Raw genomic sequence first — 21,357 nt, forward strand, 5'->3', positions numbered from 1 at the left:
AATAAATTCAGCGCTACTTTTTCTCTTTTAGATGTGTTCCCTTTGTGTTAACAAGAGTTAAAGGTTACACAAACCTCTTTTGGAGTCTCTCTGAGCTGTGCTTAGCCTAGCTGTATTTTTAAATTAAATCCCAGGCATACAGACCCAGTCTTAACAAATACTACTTAAAAACCGTTTAAAACCATTAAGCTAAAAATTACATAAACAGGAAACATAACACTAAAAATTACATTTGCAAATGAACAAAACTGAAGGTTGTTTAGATCCTTCTCCATCTGGTTCCACTTTCTGGGTTCATTCGCAATGAAGTGGTGTGCCATTCATTGATAAATTATCCAAAGTCTTTTACTACTATCCAAACGTGAAAATGAAATATAGTGATTTAAAAACGAAATAAATGAAACTAATGTCCAAATAAAAAACAATTGTATATGTATAACATGATAGGGAAATACATACCCTCTATGCACTCTGCAAAACATACATTCATTGCGGGGAAAGGAAACAAAATCAGATAACACATTTAAATCATAATATATTTATAGTTCAATTATATGCAGGAGATCGACAAGTTGTTTTTAGCCAAAACACATATATATGCTCCCCTTTCAGACTGTCTCAAATCTAAGTAGCTACTGTAGATTCGAATATGAGAATGTGCAGAACACAGATTTAACACCCAGAGTTTTAAATGCTTCATTTTACGAAGTGGAAACTGGGTCCCAGGATGTTACTATATTGAACTACGAGGCACCGGAAAACTTTGAATGAGACTGCGAGCTTTGAACGCCTTTTCAGAGTAACTAGTGTTCAGTGGTGTTTTTGGTTTAATTTCCGAACCGAGATACCTTAATTTTCTCTCGGGCACAGCAAACCTGGGAAGTTCGCGACACGGTCAGTGTCACTGATTTATAAAGTACAGTAACAGTTGGCATTTACATCTCTGTTTAAAACTGGGACAAAGAACAAATTGAAACGCACATTTCTAGATTCGGTTTCATAAAATGAGCCTGACAACGCAAGTGAGGCTAGCGCTTTGCTGTTCGTGTTAACGTGATTCGTAACTTTATGGTACAGACTACGCTGCTAATCTTAAAGCAAAGGAGAAAGGGCAGAAGCATTTAAGTTCTACTTGTCGTTAAAACCGAGGTAGCAAGAGCTGCTGGGAGAAGACGAGCAACAGGGACGCCGGCTGCTGGAACCAGCCGCATTCTGCTATTTTTCCTGTTCGCATGAACAGAACCCCTCCAACGTGCTGGCGCTACATACTCACTTCTCCAGGAGGGTAAGGGCTGTGCTTGGATTCACTCGTAAGTACTTAGAAGTAGGTTGACCATAATCAGCTAGGTAGGTTGACCAGTCCCACACCATAAACAGGTCCAGAAGCTACATGAAGAAGACAGAAAGACAAACGGTTAAGATTCAGACCTGTGTTCGTCTCTCTTCCCTTAGTGCAGAGCGGAGAATGATACGTTTTAACATTCCCGAAGTACTAGCGATTGCTCAGACAAGTGGCGCCCTAGAATGGATTTTAGAACAGTCCTACATCCCCACCAGGAAACAATATGATCACTCCAGTGGTGTTTGCAAAGCGGTTCCCACAGCACTGGGACTTTACAAGGAATCGTTCTGCACAAGTCACAACATTCTTCACCACAAATAAATAATTCAAAGCGAAGGATTAGGCAGCAAACACCTTAATTGTTTAACTATCTCCCTTCTCTTCCTACTGCATTTTTCGTTTCATTCCCGTGCTTGGATCTCTACTTTATATTTTCATGGGCTGCTGGACGTAAACCAACCTAGGAGCAGAATGTTACTGTTTTAAGCTTCACATGTTGCTAGCCCACCAGAACATTCTACCTTTGAAAGAGAGTTTGCAACTCTAATTTTTTCCACAGTAATTTAAACCAGAGGTTCAGATAATCTTAATTAAGTGCATTAAACAACCCCCGCTGGATTCTCCATGGTGACTGATCCTCCCCGGGATTGGAAAAGGGCGGGTTCAAGATTCTGCTTGTTAGCCTTGGGAGCTCTTTTAGTCCAAACAAATATAAAACAAATTGAAGAAAAACAGGCCCTGTGTTTGGTAACATTTTAAAATCGAGTATTTGCTTTGTCATTTCCCGCCAAAGCTGTTGTCAAATATAAAAGTAATCTTTTAAAAGCTAATGTGATAGCTAAACTAAAGCAGCAACCCCTTTATCCAACTTTAAAACCATAATCCCCTTTAAGCCAGTTAAAACCGACTTCCTGTCCACGTTTTAATTGTTTCAAACAGCTAAATACTTTACTGCCATCAGTTCGGCTTCCTATTTCTGCACCTTGGCGTTTTAATTTACCTTGTAAGCGAAGAGCTGTTGTGCTTTTTTGTTTTGTTTTTGCTTCTTTAAACAATAGAGAGGGCAAAAGAACCCTCCCATTAGTCATTAGCGTGAATCGATCTGTAATTGCCTATTTGGCTATAATGATGGGAAATGGGAAAATCCTGCGGTAGTGCCCGCTACTCTGCGATGTTAAACTAAAAGTTCCCCAGGACTCCCTCCAAAGAAAAGAGGCATTACCCCGTTTGGGGCAGTTACTACAAGCATGCCCCTGGTTTTGCTAGCAATCACAGTCAGTAGTTACTGCCCTGCTTGAGTAAGATACAAATGGAGCAAACACTCATTTTCGATGCCCGCTAAACTTTTCCCCATCGCTACCTGAAGAGTCCAACTCAGAAACAAAAGAAAAAACCTCCCGGGAGGACGATTTTACAGGCCTCATTCAGGCAAACCTCCCATTGATGTAAATGAGAGTTTTGCTGAGTAGAGATTGCACGCTCAGGAGCCAGCGAGCGGGCTTGCTCAATACAAACGGAGCATCTTCGCAAAGGCAGGGCGGGCACCATGTACGCTGCTCCAGGGAAAAAAGCATCTTAACAAATGGAGCACTGCAAGCAGAGCCCACTGAAAACGCCCACTGAAGTGCAGGGGCCACTGGAAAGTAAGCAGTTAGATCTGCCCAGTGATGCATTCAACAGTGGTAAGCCATTGCATTTGCTGGTTACCAGGACACACTGATACCCCGAGGAAAGGACCAGCCTAGCGAAGTGCATCTGCTTTCCTGTCTGGTCCCAATCTTGCATTGCTTGTGTCTCAGTGGGAGCTCTGGGCGCCTCCATAAGCCAGGGGCGAGCCCCTGTAATTTGAATTCTGCTGAGGGGTTTGGTCTCTGGAGACCACGCTTTTGCAACGGGCGGGCGGGGCCAGGCTGTCGTCGTTTCTAAGCAGTCATATCCCCCCTTTGCGAATGAACACCGACTAAAATCACGCCGAGCGGGGCACGCTTCTCTGGAGGCTAATACAGCCGTACAGAAATCAGCAGTTCCCGTTACTTTCTTGACTAAAGAGCAGCCGAAATGGAAGCTGCGGATCCGCGATTCATTCCCTGAGTAGCAGAAAGGCGGTTCCTCGGAACTGATTTGCTGCTGCAAGCACACCCCAGTCCCGTATTAAAGCCCCCAAGGTTTGATTTACTCTATCGAATATTTTATTCTTTTAAATGGAACAGTAAAATACCACTAAATCTACCATGCAAACACACCGTCCGAGGGATACGGACAGCTCGTTTGACACGTGAAAAACCTGCCCGGAGTCCATTAGTGAGTAGAACTGAACTCTCTGCGTTAACGTGAACACCAAGATTCAAACCATAATTACAAAACCCATAATAAACACGAGTCTGTGCTGCCCTGACCCCCACACTTACTACATCACTCTTGGCTACTTCCCCTAGTAAAATGTCTCTCAAATGGCACCAGGCTTTGATCCGTCACCCCGCAGCTTTAAGACAAAGTTCATTTGTGGCAACATCTCCCATACCTGGGTATCAATTATTAAGTCCCGGTCCCAACAATGCCTTGACAAAAGTTCCCTGGCAGCAGATATGCACAGGAAATAAAACACTTTCGAAAACTCTCTGAAAAGAGGCTTATCAAGTAGAATCAACAACTGCAGCTTGTGTGCTATTTAAAATACTATATTCCCCCCCTCTCAATGTTTTCTATTAGCCTAGTCCAGTGCTCACTAGTTCTAGGAAAGGATCAGCGAATATGAATCCAACTTCCACCTTCCACATCTACAGCATCAGTCCAGTTAGGCTGCTTGTTTTAAGCCGTTCTGTTATCCAGTCTTTCCTTGAGAATAGTTTTGAGAAAATGTCCTGGTTTCAAGCAGGGGTCAGCTACACTGATGCACAGCCAGGCTCTGAACCAGTTCAGCACACCATGGCTCGAATCCTCACTATAGGTAATGCGTCAAACCAACTCCCTGAAAATAGGTTTGGTTAATAATAAATAAACAAACAATAACAAAAGTTTAAAATCTTTTCTGGACAACTGTTGGGGAACAAACTCCCAATTCTCTTTTCTCATCTAACTTTCTTTTACTGTCGGCTTTCCATTTATAGCAAAAAAGCACTCAATCACTGGTCTGGGAGTGTTACAGTATTAAAACATATCCCTCAAACGGAAAAATAATCCACCATAAGCGATTTCTCATACTATTTCCAGCAAGAAATATCTACCAAAGTCAGATGACTGAAGTAAAGTAATGGGATAATTAAACTCCATCAGACTGCATTTTTGACATGATCTCAAGTTTTGAAAATCAAATCATGAAGGGGCAAGGGAAGACTAGAGGAGAGTTAAGAAAATGCAGAATAATACATTTTCTCATTAATTTACTATACCTTATTTTAGTATACTCCAAACTAAAATTTCTTCTATAACTCTCTAAAAGACACCATCTGGGATCCAATTCCCTCCAACAAAGGGCTTCCCCATCTATTTTGAGTGTAACATTATCCAAATAAAGGACTGCTGTGACAATTCTGGCAGCTGTTTACTCAGAAATTCACTCCAGATCATTCAATCTTATTTAAATTACGGGTTTCCTTAAAATAATTAGTCTGGACAAGATTAAATCTTGGTTATTTTCAGATTTTTCTAAAAGGTAGCCAGATAGGGTGGCTAAGATGTTTTAATGAGACTATGTAACTGTGGCAAGCCACTAGCAATATTATTACCTATTTGTATTATAAAAATGCCCAAAGCCCCCAGTCAGTATCAGGGATCATTAGAGTGGGTTCCCTGCAAACACAGGCCCTGCCCTGAAGAGTAACATGATACAAATAAATTCGGGAACCCAAGTCCTCCTTTAAAGTCTTGACATATTAATGAATTAATAACTAATATATTAATAACCATTATGCATTAAATACAAAAGGTGAAATAATGGCTTTTACATTTTATTTTTAAAAAAACTCAGTTAAGTTGTATTACATTATATTCAGTTAAATAAAATAAGGAACACATATTACTTAAAATAGTAATATCTACTCAATTATGCTTGAATTAATACTATAATATTAACATTTGTTATACTTCCCCATAGATGTATAATGGATTTGTGATATACTTATTGATCTGTCATCTCAAACTTCTCCAGGGAGCATTACAAGCCACAATGATGTCCATGAGTGTTAGACTTTATGTTTGAATATCTCATTTAAGTGAAAGATGTGTTAAAACAGAGGATACTATTTCATTTCCTATTGGTTACATATCTGGATATAGCTAAAGAACATGTTACTCCTGCTCAGGGTCAAATGCCAATTTGAGCAAATACTCAGTTTAGCTCAAAAGCTAATTATTTAAGTTGCACTGTAACATTATTCTTTAGTTAACCAATGCATTCTTTTGGGGATCCTCCACAAGGCAGTGGAATATCTGTGCATGTGCAATACATGGGAAAAGATACGTGCCTACGAATGAGATCCACATAAGACAGCACCTTAGATGGGGAGCTACCTAAACTAGCCAAAGGATGAGGAGAGGAGTGTGTGCTAAGACCCACCCCTCTCATGCAGGTAGGCGCCTAAATCCAGGTTGCAGGGAAGTGCCGCCTTCTGCTTAGTGATCCATGAACAAGAACCTGCTGCCTGCAGTCAAGTGCTTGGGCACCTGCGGAGTTTCTTGTGGGACCAAATTAGGCACTTCACACAAAACAGTCATGGCAGTGCCTCTCCACCCTCCTCAAGTTTTGAATAGGACCTGTAGTAGGCATGCTCAGAGGCTGCCTATCAGATTAGGCCCCACACCTGAATTATGTGCCCAAACACCTCTCTTTCCCTGGTTTGTGAATTGCTCTGGGTCTTAGGCAGAAGACTGGTCTCTAGATGTCTAGAGAGGACAGCATTGTACATGCCCAGAGGCAGAAACCTAGGTTGCTAGGGAACTTGTACTCTGAAAACTTAGTGCTGAGTGAGTTTAAGCGCCTACAGCGAGACTGTTGTGGATTGCAGCGGAGCCAAAATTTGGAGTTAGGCATCTAAGCCACATATTAAAGTGCCTAAATCTGGGGTTTAGGTACAGAAGTACCTTTGTGGATCTCACTCTAACTGCTTTGGAAAGTCAGATAGGGTGAGTTTCTGAAGCAGATAGATCCCAGTACTTTAGGAGTTTTGTAGATAGAACTAGGACTTTGACTTCTGTTCTGAGATTGGTAATCAGTGGAGTTTGTGAAGCACAGATTATGTTCAGACCAACCTTTGATGCATGCTAGGCTTGTTGCTGCATGTTTATTTTTTACTTATTTTTATTACAGTAGTCCCCAGAGGCCCTAATCTGTATTGGAGTCCCACTGTGCTGAATGCTGTAAAAGCACACAATAAAAGGCAGGGTGTACACCAAAGAGTTTACAGTCCAAAGGAGGATGAGATGCCACAAGTAGATGGAGAACCAAGGTGGTGAGTGGAAGAACAAGGATAACAGCAATAGGAACAACTATTAACCAACAGTACAATTTAGAGGCTTTGCTTTCTTAATAAAATAACCAAACAAGATATATTAATAAAACACTATTCACCTGCATACCTTTATCACTAGGAAGTTTACCATGGGCATCACAGTAGAGGCATTTCTTAAGAGACCAACTTCAGTATTCTCTGAGTGGTTGTGTTTACCTACAGAAAAACTGAGCTACTATAATCTAATCTGTGGCTAGGTCCATTTGAGAGAAAATGGCTCAATCTCCTGGCCAGTCACAGACAGAAGGTAGCATTCCTTATCATTGTTGTAATCTGTAGAACGTGGATTCATGATGAGTTCAGAATGACTCTGAGGCTTTGCATCACTGTAACAATCTGTAGTCTAAAGCCCTTGGTCACTGATGAGGTTAGAATGTTAAAGTTAAAAGTGCTTCCCCTTTCCTGCTACCATCATCTCAGTCTTTTCTAGAGCCAACTTCTCGTGGTCTAGCTGCTGATTGCTTCTAGGCACTCATGTCTTAGTGATAGTGAAGGCCCTGTTGGAAGATTAGGGCTCAATTAAGCAGGGATACATCTTCATATTCCTAAAAACAGGCTGTATACACAATATTTTCCCCACCCAAAGGTCTAACCTTCAATGTGAAGCAATGTGCTACCTTCTTCAGTGCCTTAGGCACACCCTATGCACTCCAAACCTGTTTCAAGGTACAGAGAGAAAACAACTGGGATGGTCCAGTGGTTAGGGTGCGAGTGTAGGATTTGGGAGGCCTGACTTTAAGTTCCTGCTCCAGCACTGACTTCATCTCTGACCTTGGGCAAGTCACTTAGTCCTTCTTTATGAGAATAAATACATTACAGATTGTGAGGTGCTCAGAAGAGTATGGTACTTATATGAGTGCCAGGTAAGTACCTAAGACAGAAACTGGAGTATCAGCAAAGTGAGAGTCAGGTGCAAGTACAGTTCCCCCATGGCCCCAACATGGTCAAATGGTTACACAGCAGCCAGACTCATCCTGGCACGTTTATTGAGCTAGAGCAGCTGCCACTACACTGTGGCAGAGAACCATGAAGGACCTGCAATCAAATGACACATGCCATCCAATCATAACTCCCCTCCTGCTTCTGTACATGGGTTCAGGGGCTCCAGTGTAACAATTATGCACTGCTGCTGGAGTAAATGAGACATAATGACAGCAGTTGCTGAAGGCTGGACTGCTGTTGTGTACAATTCTATACTTGTGCATTTTGTCCCAATCACAGCTGCATGAATTGCTGTGACATACTGCTATATGTAATGGGCTTTGAGAGCATGTACTGTACAGCGTGGGGGGGTAAGAGCTGCCTGGTCTGCGATTCTTTGGATCCATGTCCTGGCCATTCATGTCACCTGCATCTGATTTGGTGCTTCGCAAATGTACTGTCAATGCAGGCAATTTGCTAGGGAGGAGAGCTGGCAAGCAGCCAACACACTAGCAGGGACAGATAGCTGATTCCAGGAGCATTAGATGCAAGGGAAGTATCTTCATTATCAACCTTTACCCAGCTCTTAAATATCCTTCAGTTGTATGGCCAGGCGTATATGGGAACTCTGCAGAGATACCAGACATAGATTCTCATTCAACTTTTACTTCCTTGTGCAGGTTTTCCACTGTGCATGACAATCATGAATTCTCTTGCAAAACAGCTTGGCATTTTTACACGGGGGACGGTCTGGAGCATAATCTATGTTCTCATAGATGAAAACAGTAATAGCAATTTTATGAGTACTGCATTCTTCCTGGCATTTTAACTCACTCTTTGAAATATGAAGCTGACAGTTATCTATTAGCCTATGAAATCTTTCACGAAAGAGCATGGGAATTTATGTGATGAATTAACTACAGGAAGATTCCCCATTTATTTATAGAATGGAAACATATTGAGAATCACACCTACACTGTTTTTTAAAAAAACAGAAGAACTACAGGGTTAAAAAGATCTTTTCTTCAATTCATAAAAACACCTAGATATAAGTAGATGTCACGAAAATCTGACATTTGCTTGCTTCTTCAGTAGAAAAGCAAGATGAAAAAGAACAAGACTTTTTCCTATATCAGCTATTTTTTGTCCACGGTAGGACACCTATTAAAATTATCTTTTTATGTGATAGAGATTAGGTGCATGCAAAACCACAATAAGATTCAAGATGTGGTGAAGTTATGCAATAACCAAGATTCCTCACCAAGGTAAAGATGTAATGGTAATACTCTTTTTGGATTTGGCTTCCGACTTTGACATGACTCATAATATAGCAGATGTAATATGTTAAATATGCTAAATTGCATTGAAATAAAGCAGGTTTGTAATCCTTTGGGATTTAAATCCTGTAATGAATATTAGCATGGCTCAGGACAAAATGTATCGAGGGCAGGTCTAACCACAAAAAGGCTAATTCTGCCAAAAATGGAATTCAACTAAAAATGTAAATTGTTGATTACCATACAGGTTTATGTGGTCCCACCCAGTGCTTTCTAAATTATGGGACACACGTCTATGAAGAATTTGCTGATCACCTGGTGCTGGCTCTCCTTGCTTCCAGCTGCCACAACACATTTAAGACAATTAAAATCACATTCAGTATTTTCCTAATGCTACTTTTTCCACTAAAAAAAAGTTAGCTGCTATAGTTGCTACAGGAACATTATGTGATTATGATTGGAAGAGTGGTGGTCTATCTAATGGTTAATGGACCACAGTGGTAGGCACAGTAATAAGAGAAATAAATGTATGTAATTAGAGATGTCAGCAGGAAATGAAGTGTTATTTTTCCATCTGTTTATGAAGTACCAGCTAAATACAGTTAACGAGTACTTAAAAAATATACAGTTCTATAAAGTCAGATTTCTAGTGTTGAATATTCACACACACTGGTCTTTGAGAAGTAACATCTGATTTCCTTTTAAAAGTATAATGGGAAATTTGTTCATGTTTGCTGTACATTTATCTTCTCAAAGATAACATGTATAGCAATTCTTCAAACTGCATGGGTCCTTCCCCTCTCCAGTGTGGAGGCAATGCAGAGCTGTAATTGGCAGCTCTCCTCCACTCCCCAACATCAGACACACACACTTGAGGATCCACCTGTCTACCTCTTATTAGAATAGATTTAGCACAAGGCTGACAAATACTGTCATATATACAAAGATAACTATATTCATACTGTGACATGAGAAAGGTTTTGCTGTAAACACTTTATCCCATGCTTTTCTCCTGGAACTTTCATGGAAACAAGAGTGGGCCAAGACAGCTAGGCAAGCTACACCTGAGAAGAGAAATTTACAGGTAAGCAGAACAAATATTCTTGTTAAGAGAAATATCAAGCTATTATCAAGCTAGAGCATATCTGTCAGCCCCTCACACTGTGACATAGCTAACAAGGAGTATGGAAAGGGGAGAGCACAGAAACAACTCCACATACAAGTGCATGACAAAGGAGAAGGAGTAAGGGAAAAGTTCCATGCTCTCTCCAGATAGAGAAGCTAACGAAAAAATATTATAAAATGTCAGTAACAACTTTTGCCACTTCTTGGAGGATTTGCCTATGGAAAAGGTGAGTCTGAGGAGGAGACCTTCCTGGTCCAACTTTTAGTGAACATCAGGACTGATGATTTTCTCTGCTGAGGCACATGCTCTTCTCACATACAGGGTAGCTGTTGCCTGTGCTATGTTACCCTCTGGAGGTATCATGTTCCCAGCTTTACATACTCCTACTAGCAGTCTTTTGCTACTTTTCTGCCCCTGCATCTTGAATGATACCTATGAAAAGATGCTGTAATTTTCTGAGAGTCTTGGGCCTGTTTATATATTTTCTAAATGCTCTTCACACAACCAACACATGCCCTACATCTACACTGTTTCAGGTGAACTGGATTTGGACAAAAGGAAAGCTACGTCATCTCTTGCATCATGTGGACTGATACAGGTCTGTTTTACTGAAAGGTTTCTGATATCTCAAGTGCCACTTGTAGAAGGTACTGAACTGTTCCTCAAGTAAAAGAGCTCCCAACTCAGTCAATTGATGACTATCAAGAATGCTGTTTTGATCAGCATGACATGTTGTGGTAAGACTGATCCCACAGGTCAAAAAAAGAGTTCTATAAGGGCTTTAGGGATAAGGTTCAGGCTCTAAGTAAGGTAGCTGTGAATATGTTATGGTCTCAAAGCTCTTGCTATCTTCCAATAACTCGTGATATGACTGCTTGGGAATTATTGTAATCGATGCTCAGTAATGCATTAACTGCTGCCTTAAGCCGCTCAGTCTGAGCCCTTCAGATAGGCTATCTTATAAGTATGGAAAATGTGTGGGAAGGAGTCTTTGTATGTGGAATTCTTGGAGCTGCATCCCTCTGTGAACCTAATTCACCTCTCAAATACACCACAGTCATGCACTTTTTCTTCAAGGTAGTTAAGGTGTTTATCACCTGCTCTGAATATATTTTAGGATCTTTCTTTTTACCTCTAAGAGTCTTAAATTCAGTTTGGAGGGATCTGCATATATGATTGGAACCTTATTTAGCAGTGAGTGTCTTAGTGAGACCTGAACCCACCTCTGAACTATCCTTGAGAACAAGTCTTCCTACATTCAAATATTCATTTTTATTAATATATTGCAAATAGCTACATATTTATACTGTAAGCAGCAAAATGTTATATGGTCTCCACTGTGGTTGGTTCTATTCAGGTGCATAAACGGTGTCTTCCCTTTTTGCTTTTGGGCAAGAGCTGGGCACAATCCTGCTTGGGAGGTTCCCTATGGCACCTAGGGCTAGACCAGAGCTGGCCAGCAAAGAAGGGAATGTGTGCTGCTGCGCCAATTAGAGAACAAAACCAGATTGTTTCTCTTGAAGTAATTCTAGAATAATTTTAAATGATCTAAATAGCAGTGTACAGATGGAATGGTGCCTTAATCTGTGTTTTGCTATCAACTGAACCAACACATAGCTTGGGCTTGCCCAGCTAGGTACTAGCTAATTGAGAGCTTGTGAGAAAGACCAGTTGCATTTTTTTGCTGCTTTAGAAACCTGTTTTGATTTTTGTGAACTTAAATCCACATACTGAAAATAAAGTTATTTTTTACTGCTTTGCTCTTAGTTATCCTTTTCTAGCCACTTTCTTTGAACACAAGAAGGATCTCTCTTATGCTAAACAGTTTATTAACCCCTAATCACCCAGTTACTTCTAGACTTGATTGCATGTGTAATTACCTTTTGTCAGGTACAATTTGCCTGATAAACATGTCAGAACACTTGCTGCTTAGTCTGTTTCAACAGATAAATGCTGTCTTTCCACAGCCTTGGGGCATAATTAACAGAGAAAAAAGGCAGTTATAAAAACACACAGAAGCTGATTCACTAAGGCAGGAGTTCACAGCATGAAGCCCGCCAAGGCCTATTTCATGGCCTGCCATGCTTGCCTGAGCGCTTATTGAGTTTCAACCTGCTGTGACAGGGCAACAGTGGTAACGCTGAAAAACTGTGATTTAACATAAATTTCCACATGAACTTCAGAATGGAGTGGGATGATGTCTACTTGAAAAAAATGAAAGTGAAGCACCAGATAATGATACTGGTAGAACTTCTGTGAGGGTCAGTATCATATGTATATGTTTAAGTATGGTGTTTGGTATGGTGCTAAAAGAAAAAAAACAAACCCTAAAAAAGAGATGACGGGATTCAATTAATTAAAAAAAGCCGTGAGACTTATATTCTTGGGATTTTAACTGTGACTCATCATGGCTCAGTAAACTCTAATTTCTTCCCAACAGCGTTTATGAGTTGTGTACCCATGCATTATGGGAAGTGCAAAAAGAAATCCCTACCTGACCTCTGGATAACCCAAACAGGAGATTAGCCCATTTCCAAGCAAAGTAGGTTGTCACACTGTTAGGCCAATTGCTTCTATTGACACTTTGCATAAACATCTTACACAGGGTGATCAGAAAGGACTGTTATGCCATTAACGTTCCTTTTTATTTTTTATACCTAAGCCCTACAGAATAAAAGCCTTTCTGAGTTAGGGATAACAAAAGGGTCAAAAGGCCACAAACATTCTTCTAAGTAGGTACAAATCTGGAAAGGTTAAATTAATTGAAAAGTGCAAATTAGAACTTTTTCAGTATCTTCAGAAAAAATCTTTTCTTACCTAGTTTACTCTAATTTGACATTAATACTTGTATACATGCTTTAAACTACTACAGTGCATTTATATTTACTTTCACATCTTCATCTTAAGAAACAGTAAGTTGTTTAATCTTCTTAGCCAATCAACCATCTAAACAGATATTTAAATTATTACCATTAAAATCCTTATGGAGAATAGTGTTAAAAATGTACAAAAGAAAATATTTCCTGCAATGCTACAATTTATTCCCCGTCACCACAATTTACCTATAATTTACACACCATACAGTTTGCGCCAAATAACAAAATACTTAACATTCTCCTTACTTTTGTTTTTGCTTTGATCAGAGATGGAAACAATCTCCTTTTAATAGTATAAAAGCCACCTGCTGGGCATTGCAGACTACAGCTAATTGGTAAATTCTTTGAAATTTAGATATAATGGTTTGTGACCTTTTTAATTAAAAAACCCCAGAACCTAACAGGCTGGGTGAACTCCTCCAGGAAAATAATGCTGTTGAGCATATACAATTATGAGTTATCCGAAGAAAATAATGCTGTTGAGCGTATACAATTATGAGTTATCCGAAGACACTTTTGAACGGAGAATAGAGATTAACTACATATGTGCATTTTTAAATATGGATCTATAGCTTTTCATCTAAACATTTGCATGTAATTATTATAAATTATATATCTATTTTGAATAATTAAGATAAGTATTGCAAGTATATTAACAGCACATTTATTATTATTTTAATTGTGGTAGTGCCTAGAGGCTCCAATGAAGGATTGGGTCCCATCATACCAGGCAATGTACACACATCGCTCACCTCTAAAAAAGACAGTCCCTGCCTGAAAGAGCTTACAGTCTACATAAAAACATTGTCCTTCATTCAGAAGGATCCAAACTATATAGGAAGACTATATAGGAAATGCAGACTATATAGGAAATATTTCAACCATCAACTAAATGAAGACCTTCCAAGAGTGGATGACACCAGTCGTTCTACACCAACATCACTATATGATACTATCTTGATAATCATTGCCTAAAAGTGTAAGGAAAAATTGCTCTAGAACAAAATCCCTTGCACTGTGAATGTGCACATGAATATGTTTGCAATCCAAACATCTTAAACATATCCGGTAAAATCTTTTTTTTTTTCACTATTAAAAGAGCTTGCTGAAATGAATGGGACTACTTGTGTGAGTAAGGATTTGATTACTAGAGTTACTCTGTGAATTGTGTAAAAAAAAAACCTTCTCAGTAGGTATGATATCATGTCTATGAATTACGAGACTCCAACTACATTCTTTGGTACTTATGTCACATCCCTGAATTATAGAGATTCACCCCAACACTATGTGCACTATCTACTACTCTTGCTCAACCCAGCCCAAGCAGTATTTTCAAAACATAGCTGATTTGGAGGAGCTTCAGAGACCTAGCCACATCAGTATTATTTGAAAGAAGCAGGAGAGTAAGGGACAGTATCCATGTTCTATATTACATTCCTTAGTTCTAGATAATTATGCATACTACTTGAGCACTACTTTCATGGTTTATGATATCACTGGAACATCTCAATGGAACTGTTACTATAGCCCTATTAGATTGTGAAGTCTGAAGAAGGGACTGTCTTTTTGTTACGTTTGTACAGTGCCTAGCACAATGGGGCTCTGGCTCCATGGCTGTGGCTTCTAGGCATACCCACAATACAAGTAATAAAATAATACCAAAAATAATAATGTCTTCTTTAGTCAGTGGGTATAAAATATATACAAGCACAATGCTTTTGTGTACTATACATGTATAATTATTTATAATAAAATAATAATAATTAATAAAATCCAGTTACAACAAAATGTATCCTTTTCATATTTACTGAATCATGAACACCATGAAATTACCTTCTAGAAGAGAACTGAAAAGCATGGGAGCAAAAGGAAGCAGAATTGGACATTTTTTACACCAAATAAATAACAAAAATGTTTAAAAATACAGATCTGCAACTTAAACCTGCTCAGAACAAGAAAAAGTTCACTAACTGTAGAATAATATCAGCACCAAACAGTTCCAATTATCACTTCATCTCTTCAATGCTGACAAATATCACTTTAACCTGGTTAGCAAGTCTGCCTGCCACTTGCCAAAGGATTTTTTATTTACTCCTGGTGACTTATTTTGTGAATGTGGTGAATTTTAAAATCCCCTCACTGATCACATAACAGGAATAACACACACTAGTATAATATTTCAAAGTGTAAACTGATCTCTCGATCAGTGAATGTCTCTCTATAGTTTATGCTACCCTTTTTCTGGATCGCTCACCATCTAAGGAATATGCTTTCAAAGTGATGTTCCAGGAGTTAGCTATGCAATTCCCATTAGTGTCAATGGGAGTCGCAGGGTAAATTCCTGGGCATGCTTTGAAAACTGACCTCTAGATTTTCAAAAGCAGGGCAGTTTGTGTGTTAGCAAGGCAATGTCTCAAGTCTCCAGTTTTTAGAGCACTCACTTAAGTTTGATGGTTTTCAAAAAACTTAAATATTACATTTAGAAACTATCCTTATAAGAGAACATTTAAACATTTACCAAAAAATGAAACCTTAATTTTACATTTAAATACTTACATCTGTTTCAAATTTATGTCCGTAAGTGAAGATACTAGCTGTCACTATCTTGAATGTTAGGGTATAATCTCTCACACATTTGTAAGTGTATAATATGTAAACTCAGAGGTTATGACATCTGAACCAGAGGGAACTGTTGTTTTGCTTAGAAAAACGCCAAAAGTTCAAACTAATCCTTTATAACCTAAATTCTCCCAAAGGGCAGAATATTTTCCTAAAATTTAGACCTTGAGGTATATTCTGTGAGATGCCTGGTCTTGTTACATTCACGAGTAAACCCAAATACATCTCTAATTCTTTGGCACTTCAAATGAATTTTGGACTGTCTGCAGAAAAAAAAAAAGCATGCTGTTGGAGTTATGTGAACAAGCTTGCTGCTCTGTTAGCATAACCAGAAAAACATTCAGCTCCTACAACTTTTGCAAATCCCATTACTACTTTAAGAAGCCAAGGTCTGAATAAAATTGCTGTGAAGTAGTAATTGAAGCAAATATAAGTAGGCGGGCCAGTACAATATATAATATAGCAATACAATACAATTTGTGTAATTACAATGCAGATAATCTTTATTGTAAAGTGCTTTCTTCCTCATCATTAAAGAATAATGGTCTAGTGGCAAAACAAAAACAAAAACAAAAACAAAACAAAACAAAACTGTCTTTTGAGTTTAGAAACAGACAAGAGTTTCAAAAGCAGCAGTCTGGCAGACAGTCAGTCTCCGGAGGGCAGGGGTTCTGGCCAAATTGTTGCTGCGTAGTCGGTTAGCCTATACAAGTCCCTTCAAACAAAGCCTAAAACTATGTCAATGATAAAATTTGGGTGGATGAAAAATTGTGTATTATGCACGTTTCAGGGTCATTCATCAATTTTTGAGCTTATGCTGTTAAAGATATAGAGAATTATGTGCACAGCCCCTCGAAACAGAACTTATATCTCTGTTCTGCACAATGTTTTCAAAATCTAACTTGCATGCTATAATTATGAGGAAACATTTACAATATTTTAGCTGAATTTAAAGCTGTAACTTTTATGTTGTCTTTTTTTTTTTTTTTTTACAGGGCTTTATAAGCTCTATTTGGGGTGAACTATAGCATGCAATATCTGATCGGGAGAGTGAATTTTTACCCGCATTGGGTTTATACAGTTATATTTTTCTATAAGAAGCTATATTTTTCTATAAGTAGCTTTTTTAACTACATCAGGTTTAAAACTGGCTTAATCGTAAATATTTTGCTTGTTTTAAAAAAAGAAGATTGAAAAGTGGCACAGAAGTTTCTTTCAATAACTCTTGTATCTGTACTAAAACTGTATTATGTGCCTCAACCTTTTAGATAATGTGCGTTTACAGCTGCTGATATCTAGGAATAATAAAATCCATCATTTTAATCAGATCCACTTTGCTTTCCTCTAAACGCTATCTAAACTTTAGTGTAACTGGAATATGCTGTTTCTAAATACAAGTCATGTTCACTGTATAATCCATTATTTTCAAAGTGGGGAGACACTGTCATCGTGCCATTGGGATATCCTCCTACTAGCCACTGGGAACTGCTAGCATATCCAGTGAACGGGTTCTATGTGGCTCTCCCCTCAAACAAAGAAGTATTGTCTCTGAGTGTATATTTTGCCTTAACTTCAGTATTAGCAATGTAGGTCTCTCTAGGTATCTACAACCTTAGTTTATTCTAAACTAAACTTGGATACACAGACTCTTAACCAACAAAAAGTCAAACTGTCTGGAAAAATACCGTTTTGAACAAGCTAATCCAATCTGTCTTTGTATACATGCACATCAAATCTACAAAGTGAATCTACTATACTACAGAACTAAACACTGAAGTGTTCTGCCCGAGAGTGCAATAATGATAGTATAAAGTTTGAAACTCTAGTTAGGTTATTTCTAGGGATTGAAAGTTTGATGTTTTAAAACAGGCCTGCACAACATGAGGTCCTGCCCGCAGCGGCGGGGAGCCCAGAGCCCTTTAAATCTCAGCCGCAGCTGGGATTCATAGGGTTCTGGGCTGCCCGCAACCACGGGGAGCTCAGAGCTGTTTAAATCTCAGCTGCAGCCAGGATTCATAGGGCTCTGGGTTGCCCGCAGCTGCGGGGAGCCCAGAGCCCTTTAAATCCCAGCTGCAGCCGAGATTCAAAGGGCTCTGGGCTGCTGGCAGCGGCAGGGAGCCCTGAGCCCTTTAAATCTCAGCTGCGGCCAGGATTCATAGGGCTCTGGGTTCCCTGCAGTGGCGGGGAGCCCAGAGCCCTTTAAATCTCAGCCGCAGCCGGGATTCAAAGGGCTCTGGGCTGCCCGCAGCCACAGGGAGCCCAGAGCCCTTTAAATCTCAGCCGCGACTAGAAATCAAAGAGCTCTGGGCTGCCTGCAGTGGCCCTGCCCCAGCCCCGCAAAGCTCCGGGTTCCCCCAGCCGCCGGAGCCCCGGGCCCTTTAATTTGCCGCTGACAGCTCCCAGCCACCTCTTCAGCTGGGAGCCCCTGGTTGATTTAAAATCAAGTATCACCTCCACACCGTCAACCTTCCTTTTTGGCCCACAGCTGTTTTGGTGGAGTGGTGCTGGGGAAGGAGGGTTTGTTTCTGCAGGGCTGGGTGGTGCTGGGTCGGAGTGTTTCCGTGGGGCTGGGAGGTCTTGGGGGGGGGTGTTACCGCGGGACCGGGGGGGGTTTTCGGCCCTCAGCTGTTTTCTTTAGAGTAATGTGGCCCTCCCCGCTTTACGAGTTGTGCAGGCCTGTTTTAAAGACATAGCTATGATCTGAGAATGTGGCTATGTAAAATGACATAAAAGGGAAGATCATTTAAGCATTGTCTGTGGAAGTGCAGTTCTGATGTGACCAACTGTGACATAAGAAGCTTTAAAAATCTTAAATTATGACTGTGCAGGAGGCAAAAAAGGATTTCTTCACTACCATTTGCGAAGTTCCAATCAGCGGAACTGTTCCAGGAGGTGAACAGTCTGGTTAATATGGATAGTTCATATCTGGTGACAGAGTTGAGTACCTCTTTCTGTGGGGAGTTTTCCAATTATTATGCAATAAGATTTTTCAGATTCAGACCAAACTATATGTCACATAAACCAGACCAAGCTATAAAATGGAGCTGTGCCCAGGAAGATTACTGAGATTGTGCTAGCTATGGTGGTTCATGATGATATTGTCCTAGCACTGGATGCTGATAATGTGTCTATGCAGATTCTTCAAGGCATTTTCTTTGAGGGGGCTCTTCACTCTGGAATGTCTTGCCCTCCCACCCCCACAGAGTTCACTGACCTTCTGGATATGCTGCAGAGTTTATCTGTTTCTGCAGAGGTTAATTGGGACTCGGTAGTAGGTGAAGGGAAGTAGTTTGTTTTGGTGGTGAGTCTTTTTTTACTTATTTTGTTTGGCTCTATAAAGTAAGTGTCTTTGTTTCACTTGGGCACTCAGAAAACTGTAAATCTAAATACAAGAAATAATGTAAAGACTCACACTGAGGTACGTAACATGGTCTAGTGTTGTGGATTCCTATGTTAGATGATCATCAAAGCCTCCAACATCTGGCACCAAAATTAGTATAAAGAACAGGAGCACTTGTGGCACCTTAGAGACTAACAAATTTATTTGAGCATAATCTTCCGTGGGCCCACTTCATCGGATGCATAGACCCACGAAAGCTCGTGCTCAAATAAATTTGATTGTCTCTAAGGTGCCACAAGTACTCCTGTTCTTTTTGTGGATACAGACTAACACAGCTGCTACTCTGAAAATTAGTACAATACATCACTGAGACCAGATTCTGTCTCTTCACTCTAAATATGTCTTTAATCTATTCCCTGAAGCTCTGCTCCAGAGCAATATTGTCTACACCACTTGGTATTGGTTTTTCAATTTACACAGCACATCTATGGCACAGTAGTGCCTCTAAGCACATCCATACAAATTTAAAAACATGCAATAATTGACCAAATGTCAATAATACTAACTAAAACTCCACCAATTAGACAATTGAAATCCTACCAGCTCAACCCAACCTTTGGAGAAAACTGGGGTAAATGTCTAAGCCTTGAAATATGTCCTAAAGGTCAACAAACATGGGCTCTGTCAATCCAAGAGCAAGTTCCAAAATTGGAGGCTTTCCACTGAGACCCCTTTGTACGTAAACTAAAGCCAATAAAACCATGTCAACCATTAGATGAAGTGTCCAGCTGAGCTCAACATCTGAGTTTGACCATGAGGGAACACACACCATGACCAAAAACTTAAAGGACTTTATAGGTCAGAAATCGACGCCTTGAATTGTACCCAGAAACCAATCAGAAGTCAGTGAAATCTGTGAAGCACAGTGTGATAAACTCATTAACATTCTGTTCTAGCTGAAGTTTCTTCACGGGCTGCCCCATGAGAAGCACATTACAGTAATCCAGGGTATGCCTGCACCACTAACTTTCTGGCTAATGAAGTTGCATCCCTTAGGCAAAACTATACTAGACCTGCGAACCACTGGACCAGGAATGCAAGTATAGCCAAAATCACCGGTTTAGGAATTGATTATAGCCAAACTGTAAGTGAAGCCAAAACCACTTGTTCAGGTATGATAATGTAGCTGTTGGGGGATTATCTTCAGTGATTTCTCAATCCCCTCCCCACCTACCATTTCAAGTTTACCTCTATAGTTCATATACTATTTCAGCAAGCTTTGGGGCCCACAGCAAAATCTTAGCTCTTTTCTTTGGAAAAATCTTCTTCCCATCACTTAAGATGACATATCTCAATAAAACAATATTTTGTCTCAATTCTTGCTATTTGTTTAGTTACACTGGGTGATGAGAAAGGACATGTAATATGTAACTTTGCAAGAATTAGCCTGGTTCTCATGACCTGAGCAATAAGGTATTAAAAATGAGACTTTTGCCTCTGTCCTCCTTCCTCTGATTTCCTGCGACTTTGAAATATTATCCATTCTGAGCAAGCAATCTGTGCTAGATTCTTGTGCTTCTTAAATGCATATTATTGTCATCCGTTATTGACCGACTATGTCTATTATCACATGTAAGCAATGTTAATCCCCTAGTAATTAACACCCTTATTAAAGTAATTTGAACTCAAAGTTGTTTAAGTCTATTACTGGTTTTACTTAATTAAGCTTGTTGGGAATGTTTTACATTGTCCTTTGAGTTTTCAGCTTTTTTTAATATATATATATATATACACACACACTATGATTGTGCCTTGTCAATTTACTATGGACAAATTTTTCTTTCAAGTTACATAAATATGACTAAATATTCAGCATGATTCTCCCTTGCTGTGAAGACTTTCCTCAAGTTCAATGTGTGTAAGACTTGGGCGTTACTGTGAGTGTAAACCATTCCCTGGTGTATTATATGGGTATGGGTCTGAACTGCATTTGTGGGGTCCATGTCTATACTTCTATACTGTTGGTGCATAAAACAAAACAGGAACAATGCATCAGAGGGCTGCTAATGAAGAATTAAGGACTCCTCTCTTTAAACTCCAGCTTGGCAATGTTCAAGTACTTTTTTATTTCTAATAAAAATGACAAGTTTTTTGGCATCACTCAAGTATCAGAGGAGTAGCCATGTTAGTCTGGATCTGTAAAAGCAGCAGAGAATCCTGTGGCACCTTATACACTAACAGACGTTTTGGAGCGTGAGCTTTCGTGGGTGAATACCCACTTCGTCAGACGCAGGTAGTGGAAATTTCCAGGGGCAGGTATATATATGCTAGCAAGCAAGCTAGAGATAA

General features: G+C 39.7%; 1 protein-coding gene across 6 annotated transcripts in view; it reads right to left on the reverse strand.

The window, feature by feature from the left end:
• EXOC6 (exocyst complex component 6) overlaps nt 1-21,357 on the reverse strand; it is a 197,055-nt gene that overhangs the window by 1,432 nt on the left and 174,266 nt on the right. For 3 of the 6 annotated variants that reach the window (XM_032793134.2, XM_032793139.2, XM_075072698.1), the window contains one exon: nt 1,274-1,386. In XM_032793134.2, coding sequence (XP_032649025.1) covers nt 1,274-1,386 — 113 coding nt within the window. Of the gene's footprint in view, nt 1-459; nt 1,387-21,357 lie in introns of all 6 variants that reach the window. The other 3 variants (XM_032793132.2, XM_075072699.1, XR_012657072.1) reach the window with 2 other exon arrangements.

The sequence above is a fragment of the Chelonoidis abingdonii genome, chromosome 15 (assembly GCF_003597395.2).
Source record: "Chelonoidis abingdonii isolate Lonesome George chromosome 15, CheloAbing_2.0, whole genome shotgun sequence".
NCBI lineage: Eukaryota > Metazoa > Chordata > Testudines > Testudinidae > Chelonoidis > Chelonoidis abingdonii.